The 8,541-nt window shown below is 34.9% G+C and overlaps 1 protein-coding gene and 1 long non-coding RNA gene across 3 annotated transcripts; one reads left to right on the top strand and one right to left on the bottom strand.

The window, feature by feature from the left end:
* Positions 1–1,265: 1,265 nt before the first annotated feature.
* On the bottom strand, positions 1,266–8,309 carry LOC145574160 (dehydrogenase FPY6-like). 2 transcript variants are annotated; one of them, XM_081631899.1, is made up of 13 exons: positions 8,188–8,309; positions 7,932–8,068; positions 7,670–7,810; positions 7,025–7,073; positions 6,705–6,722; positions 6,260–6,375; positions 6,043–6,156; positions 2,938–2,988; positions 2,687–2,775; positions 2,510–2,570; positions 2,349–2,426; positions 2,154–2,252; positions 1,266–1,441 (listed from the first exon to the last, which is right to left on the bottom strand). In XM_081631899.1, exons 2-13 carry the CDS (start codon positions 8,052–8,054, stop codon positions 1,313–1,315), a joined length of 1,068 nt encoding a protein of 355 aa, XP_081488025.1. In that variant the 5' UTR covers positions 8,055–8,068; positions 8,188–8,309; the 3' UTR covers positions 1,266–1,312. The 2 variants fall into 2 exon arrangements, with proteins under 2 accessions (XP_081488025.1, XP_081488024.1); XM_081631898.1 differs by lacking the exon at positions 8,188–8,309 and having other exon boundaries at positions 7,932–8,132.
* Positions 4,203–5,243, top strand: LOC145574162 (uncharacterized). Its single transcript, XR_014098014.1, has 2 exons — positions 4,203–4,386; positions 5,000–5,243. It is a non-coding gene; the product is annotated as an uncharacterized LOC145574162 (long non-coding RNA).
* Positions 8,310–8,541: the final 232 nt, after the last annotated feature.

Below are 8,541 nucleotides of genomic sequence, written 5' to 3'. Positions count from 1 at the left end.
AAGCAGTAAAAAAAAAAAAAAAAGTAATTTTTTTTTTACCTGGGTACCCGAGGTACACACGTGGAGGTTGTTGGTCGGCTTTGGCACGTGCGATTATGTGTGGATAGTAATTTGGTCGGATTAATAAAGAGTAATAACTACAATTATTACCTTTATTAATCTTCTGATTATATTATGTGATTGGCTTAACAATTTATGGAGGCTTTTTTGTACTGTATTATTAAATGGTCCAGAAAATAGTAATGCAATGCAAAAGGAGAAAGCTTGGTTTACTCAATCGGGTAATCATCCGACCTTAATCGAGATTGGTTATGGTGGAATCCAATTGTAATCAATTAAGTTTTTGATGGTTTATTAATTTTGGAATTCAATTATTTATTCAACGGGTAAATGTAGCAATGTCTGTTGCTTTTAGTTTCGGGTTTTTAAGGTAGAAATGGGCATGTTGATAATATCCCAAATCGACTTGTTTTTAAATCATATCGACTTTGGCCTTGTTTAAGTAACCTTATTTTTACAGATTAGATTATCGTTTTATGTGCAGTTTTTTATCGCTAAATATCTTTAATTTCGTAATGAAAAAAAATTCTGAAAATCACATATTAATAAAAACATTATTACGAATCTAACAAGACCCCACTTGATATTTTTTTTCCGTATAAATTATCGTATATTTAAGGTCAAAGTTTGGTCAAATCTGACATTCAAATCAGATCAAACCAAATCGAATAAGTTCAGATAAGCAAATATAAGACGAACTAAACAGGGCCTTTGTTCTAGCAACAGTGCGGATACAGTCAATACTCAATACAACAGAGTATGAATAAAAAAATTTCAAATTCACCACCAGAGGAAGTAATTTTGATTCGTGTTATAGGGGATTAGTGCAAAGGCCAAGGCAGTTGGTGTTAGGTGTGGTTGGTTGAACACATATCTTATTCCCATGCTCAAACACCATTTCTTTCAGTTTTCTTGAGGTTATTCAGGTTCACTTGTCTGACTACAATAATACTCTAAGAAGTTAACCAAAACTAATTTCACTAGAAAATTAAATTCAATAGATTGATCCACAAATATTTTTTGGAGTTTCGACCATTACATCGATTTTATTTCTATCTCTAACAATTTCTTTCGTTCTAGGAGGTGCCGGTGTTAGTGATCAATTGGATCAATTGAGCATATAATTTTTACTTAAAATAAATTCAAATGACTAGAAACCACAGACACCTCCCATACTCCGTATAACTTCAGCACCTCAGTATATGTTTAGAGCAAGCACAATATCATGCTACAGCAGGAAGCTTTGATCTGGTCAAAATGTTTTGACAGGTACGACGGCTCCTTGCTTTGTTCCAGACTCGAGCATTGCCTCCAAAACAGCCACGTCTCGAGCACCTTCAACAAAAGATAGGCGAGGGTCTGGTTTGTGGTTGCTGGATGCCTGCAAACAAAGTTCAAACCAATGGGAAGCATAAGTTAGCTCATCAGCAAGGTGGTTCCAGGCTTCTGTTACTTGGATTAACGGTAAATTATGGTAAGTAGAGATGTTCATGGGCTGGGCCACATGCAGTTCCAGACGATAAAAGGGTGCTCAAGTCTGGCCTGAATCGGGCTAGGTCAGGCCATAGTTAGTCAGCTCTGAACTGGTATGCAGGCATGCAGTGATTGCATATAGTACAATCACCTTGTTTCAGCATGAAAAGCATGGCAACCTCATCAAATTCTAAAGTATGTACCACCCAAGGCAGGTGTGAGGAATACCATGGAGAGGATGTGCAACAAATTCCATTTATATTCTACTTCCCTCGAAAAAAAAAAAAAAAAGGAAAAGAAAATGCCCAACTCATGAACAACTTGCAACTAGGAAGCTGCATGCCTGCATAGCCCTTATGATACCGTAATCCTTTACTACGTCATTGCCTCATAAGCGAACAGAAGGTGTGCAGTAACTACATCGTTTGATACTCATTTTTCTCCTCCAGCTACCACTACAATATCTAATTCCCAAGTTTTAACTTCTAATAAGTGGAGTCATGTTAACATCAACACTAAATTTTAAATATTGTGCTTCATGTTTGATAATATATATGTACATGGCACAAAAATGAATCATTCAATGCAACCAATTTTTAGTAACATAAATTTGGACTCACCTCTGATATATCGTGTAAGAATGCTTTAAGCTCTTCAGTTACTCCACTGAACGGATGAAATGAGCTTGTGCATTTCCCATTAACATCAAATTTAGACACCTGAAATGGCAATGGAAGTATAAGCTAATCTGAAATATCCAAGTAAGGTCATATTAATACTAGAGACAGAGTTTATGTATTTTAATTTAAGTATACCAAGTAACCATGACGCCCATCAACGTTGCCACGCTCAACTTGCACAGTTCCATTTACGCCAACTACTCGCCAGTATATCTGCAGTGAAATATCAGTCCCTTAAGAATGGAGAAATATTGTGTTCAGAAATAACTTGAGCCTTATATTATATAACCACATGCCTTTGGTGATCTAGTAGATACTGCCATCACAAAAATGCCAGGGCAACCATTCTCCAGTTGACTGCATACGCAAATTATGAGAAAATGTTTACATTAAGGCTTCCATAATATGCAAAAACAAAAAAACAAAAAAAAAGAGAGAGAGAGAGAAGGTAATAGCACGGTCTCGCAACATACTATGAACTAGAAATATTATCTGGTGGGGGCAGAGTAGTATCAACATGAGCAGTCAAAGCCGAAACTGACTTCATCTCACAGCCAACAAGCTGCTCACACAAAGAAAAACATAGTCAAAGAATGGATACAGGAAGAGATACTTCAATGTTTATGTCTCGACATTTTAAAGGCAAAGTCAAGAAAGCAATGCAGATGAAAAGTACTCAGTACAATAACGAAGAAGTACAAGAGTCAACACAGTAGAAACTTACCATCCTTAGTCCTGCAATCATATGTACTCCCATATCCAGAATGAAACCTCCCTGCAACAATAAAACACCATACTCTATAACGTGCGACATATATTGGTATTCAGTCAATGCTTATGCGGTTAAAATTCAGAAATTTGACATAAAATTAGGCAGTTTAAGTTTGTTAGCTTGCTAAACTTGCTGGAAACAAAATTGTTCTCCAGAGAATTTATAGGCATAATAGGACCATTTTCAGAGATTTTGGGACTCAATGTCATAAACTCAAGTGATAGTAGGGGAAGTTTCTCGGAGTCATACAATGTTGTTCATATTAGATACGGACACTAGTTGATCACATAAAGGGTAATAGCCATGAGTTAATGAATGGAGACGTGTATGGAACAATGGAACCTACTAAAATGATAATTTAAAGGCAAAGTGGATAGTACCAACCACCCAAATGGTCTCCTAAGGTCTCGTGGAGTCCATAGAAAGCACCTCATCCTCTTATTTTTGGGTCCGAAAAAGTTAAAAATTGTTCAAAATTGAAGTCTATAATCCATTCTTTTTGACCAATTGAAGTGAATGTGGGGTGCGTCCCCCGGGATCAAAAATGTTGGTTTGGAACCATAATAGGCCTTTAGGACTCCATGTCATAAACTCAAGTGATAGCAGGGGAAGTTTCTCGGAGTCCTACAATGTTGCTCATATTAGATACGAACACTAGTTGATCACATAAAGGATAATAGCCTTGAGTTAATGAAGGGAGAAGTGCATGTAACCTACTAAAATGATAATTTAAAGGGAAAGTGGATAGTTTCAACCACCCAAATAGTCTCCTAAGGTCTCGTAGAGTCCATAGAAAGCACCTCATCCTTTTTTCTTTTCGGGTCCGAAAAAGTCGAAAATTGTTCAAAATTGAAGTCTATAATCCATGCTTTTTGACCAATTGAAGTGAATATGGGGTGTGTACCCCGGGGTCATAAATGTTGGTTTGGAACCATAATAGGCCTACCTCGGTACAAAACTATCCGAAAATCCGATCTACAACCATCCGAATTTTAGGATATCCGATCCGAGTTTTCATTTCGGATTGGATATCCGATCCGAATAATCGAATATCGGATACGGATTCGGATATTGGTTTTCAAATGTTCGGATATCTGATCCGAAAAGTGTCGGATATCTAATATCCGAACCGATATCCGTAAAGAGTAAGTAGTTACGTACTGAAATTTGATATATTTAAAAAAAAAAAAAAAAATATTGTAATGAATATTCCTAAAACAAATTATTACTCACTTTCAATCTCTCAGTCTCTCACTAGTCACTAAAAAGTAAAACCCTAAATTTCTCCCTCTCTCTCTACACTCATTCGCTGAGGCCGCCACCCACCTTTCATAGCAACCAGCCGCTGGCCACCGTTACGCCTAGATCTTCTTCTACTCGCATTTGCTCAGCAAATCTCCGGTATGTATTTCGAATTCATTGTTTTGATGTTTTTGGTGGTTTGCTTGTCATTTTTATTTTAAAATTGGTTGTGAATTTCGTTTTGTTATCTTAATTTCATTCTATTTTTTGGGAATTTCGATTTTTTGTTAGATTTTCGATCTACTAGTACTAGTCGGGAATTTTGATTTTTTATCTGATTTTTTCTATCATGCGGACCTTCCCCTGTGTTTAAGTGTTTTGAGTAAGCTAGAGTTTGCTGCTGTGCTGTAATGTTCCTGATTTTTAGTTCGTGTATCAGGATGGCACAATGGTTTATGCCTTTATCTATTAAGAAGCTAACTTCAAAAGTGGATCTATCAGGCTGATTGTTTAGAATTCTGATTGGGGTTGTTTATCTAAATGTTTTTTTTCGCTTATTTACACTTCGTATAATAATTATGTGAGTTTAATTATTTTATCAAAATTATGTAGCATGTTTTGAATGTATGGTTAAGTTTAAGTTTTCTGTTTTGAATGTATGGTTAAGTTTTCTGGTTAAGTTATACTGTTTGGGGAATTATGTGAGTTAGTTTAAGTTTTCTGTTTGGGAAATTCAAATTCTTATTTTGTAAATATATGTGAATAATTACAGGTCAATGGATGAAACCGTTGATAATGTGACGAGTGAGAGTGTCACTCCTTCAAATGAGGAAGGTGCACAAATTCCAGAAAATCAAACTCCAGATTCTAACCAGAAATTCCAGAAGTTCCTAATCCAAATAAAGGAAGCTTTGTATTTTTAATTTGAGGAGTTGTATTGTAATCACTCCTTCAAATGCTACTGTTTCATATTTGAGGAGTTGTATGTCAATTAATATTTAATGATCTTTTGATAATTTAATTTGCAAAAGAAAGACTACTACTAAGTCTACAATGCTCAAATATATTGTACAGGTTTACAGGCTAAACGATAATAAAACGATAAAATTAATGAGATTTATGAGATAGGCATAATCAATTTTGAGTTTTCAATCATATTGGATAATGGATATCCGAAATATCCGATCTGAATGATTTCGGATATCGGATATTCGAAATTTTCGGATCGGATTCAGATATCAATTTCAGATATCCGACCGTGAACAGGCCTAGGCCTACCAATAGGACTATAAAGTCCTGATAATAAGTTCAGGGTTCAATTATATGACAATTTTGGTATACAGGTTGTCCAGGAGTTACCCATTTTCCCTTTTGAATGATAGGAGCCATTACATAGCCAAGCAATAAAGGAAAAAAAAAAAAAAAAGAGGCATGACTCACCAATCATCCATGAGAAATAAATACATAGTATGTGATTATATTATGATCCATAGAGGAAGAGTTGTTACAGTCGTATTGACGGATCTAAACAAGTTGAAGTGTTGAACCCTTCAAAACAAGAATACTATACATATCTTTAACCAGGCCTCTAAGAAACAACTTTTGGGACTCTGACATCACGTCAATTATATATTTATTCAAGTCATGCATTCATCAATGAATTGGTAAATCAAAACTTGCTAAAGAGGCATATATGCCTACAAATACAAGCCTTACAAGTAATTGCATAATTTCATTTATCCACCAAAGCTTCATTTGCAAGGAATTTACATACAATAATGTATATATAGTAGCCATGGAAATTGAAACACTTACAGTGAAGTTCCTCCTCCAAGAACTTGAAAAATATGGGTTAGAACTGTTCATTGATCCTTCCACAATAACTTGGACACTCATCATATTTCCTATTTCTTCGACTAACTTCCTGCCCTGTTCATCCAAAAGGCATTTTAATTGAGGAGAAACTTCCAAAAAGGCAAACCTAGCACAGGCACAGGGCACAGGGCACAGGGCACAGCAGAATACCATGTACCTCGATGAAACCAGGTTCAAATCTGTAATTGTCTGCTACAGCCCAGATTGGTTTACTAGGAATTCCAGGAGATATAAGATTGTAGCTTGACAGTGCCATTTCTGCCTCCTCATTATCTGCACAAACAGATGTATTTAAAAAATATGTATAGCCCAGAATCTAACAGTCATTTTATCCAAGAATGAACCTAATGGCAACATCACCAACCTCATGGATTCCAGGTTTAATATATAAATGTCAATAAAAGAGTAACTAACAAGATGTGCCCATCTTCTAAGCCGTTAAAATTTTCACAGGATGTTATAAATTGCTGTTATCACTACAGTAATCTATGTACTTCGTATGCTTTAGCAACACATAATTACAAAGAATAATGCAGATTAAGATAATCGGTTAATGAGCAAAATGGATGTGATGAGTCACTGATGAAAAGAATTTCACTCACTTGTAGCAGCTGGCTTTTCTGTTGTCCCAAGGAATCATCCAATACCCAAGATTTTGACATGAAAATAACACAAAACATATCACCCATTAGAAATGATAAAACAGCCAAAAGAAAATCAAGCAAACCAACTCTATGCTATGACAATATTGTGATTATCCATCATAATAACAAAGTTCAGCAGCTATTTGAAAACATCATTTCTTTCTTTGGTAACCTCTAGATGATCTGGTCCATTTCTATTTTATCAAACTGAAACCTTCTTTATTACCAAAAATTCCAATTACAAGCACTGATGGCCATTGTTGGAGCGGGGGGAATACCTTGGATCACATGCTTCCCTGCCTTGAGCAGTCTCAGCGCCATATCTACCTAAGCAATGCAGGTCAACAAGCAAATAAGTTTATTAAGTCAATAGCGTCTTGAGATGAATTGAATTATGAAGCTCATATTATACATTCAACTAGTACACCAGAAGTCGGGCAGGAACACCAGTCCACCAGCAGCAAAAGACCAACCAATGTCTTTCCTGAGTCCTTACCCCCAAAGAATTCAAACAAATTCGGCGAAAAGTTATCACTTTCATATTGTTTGTATCTGTTACACTTCTTAGTCCTAAACAACCTCCCTTTCTTTCTCCAAAGAATCAAATTTGTCCTCACAAGAAAATACATAAGCTATGAAGTTGATTATCTCATTTATACATTAAATTATGCAATGGAAGTTAGAAAACCGACAATTTCGGTGAAATTTGCCACATTCATATTGTTTAATCCATTTATGTCATAGCTTAAACATAATCAGAATACCCAAAGCTTAATTCTTCTTAACATAAAATTTATGACTAAACTTAGATAGTAAATGATCTACTTTCATACATTACTGAATTAATTTCATCATCCAAGGCAATATGACAACATAAAATAAGATTTCACCAAAAAAAATAAAATAAAGAGAGAAAATAAGACCTGAATTTGGCCAGCAAGAACAACAGCAACTCCAACAACTGAAGAATCCTTGATAATATCATCAAGACCATCATCACCCCACTTACATTCTACTTCTGGAAAATTCTTACTAGCTATTTCCACTGCAGATCTAGCTGATTCCTATACACATTACCAATTTTATTTTTAACAAAAACCCACAAACTTAAAATTCTTTTATAACTGTAAATTAGAGAGAATTAAGTGTTTATCAATGATTTATAAGTAAAAGAGTAATGATTACCTGAGAACGACTCCAAATGTATTTGACAGAAACAAGATCAGAAATTTCAGATAATCTGGGGATGTATTGATTCTTCACAAATGTTCCTGCTCCAATTATGGCGATCTGGGTTTGTTTTGCCATTGATTTTGAATGTTCTGAAATCAAAATAATACCCCATTCGTTATAAAGATTAACTTTTTATTGGAAAAAAACAGTGAAATAAATCTTGATTCTTTATTTTTTGGATTTTTGAAGTGGGAAGTTAAAAACTCACCTGAATAGTGAGCACTGCAATGCTATCACGAAATCACGAGGCTCCCGACTAGTTCAAATACTGTAGTACAATATTTTCTTTGTATTTACCCTTTTTTTTAATTGAATTTTCAACAAAATTAATTGTTTGTACATAAAACAGTTTAATTTCTGGTTATCTTTATCAACGTATACTTTTTAGCTAAGAAATACCACGATTGTGCTCGTTAAATAATTTATACGGAGTCGTGGTAACAAAATTAACATTACAAGAGTAACAAGACTACAAAATTAAGTGGCTCGTTAAATGATTAGTAGTTGCGTAAAGTTACTTAAGTGAGTAGTTGAGTGAGCTGATATTTGTTGGACTATTAAC

This window comes from Chenopodium album, chromosome 13 (genome assembly GCF_948465745.1).
Source record: "Chenopodium album chromosome 13, dcCheAlbu1.1, whole genome shotgun sequence".
NCBI lineage: Eukaryota > Viridiplantae > Streptophyta > Magnoliopsida > Caryophyllales > Amaranthaceae > Chenopodium > Chenopodium album.
This window is presented reverse-complemented; position numbering and strand designations above follow the sequence as displayed.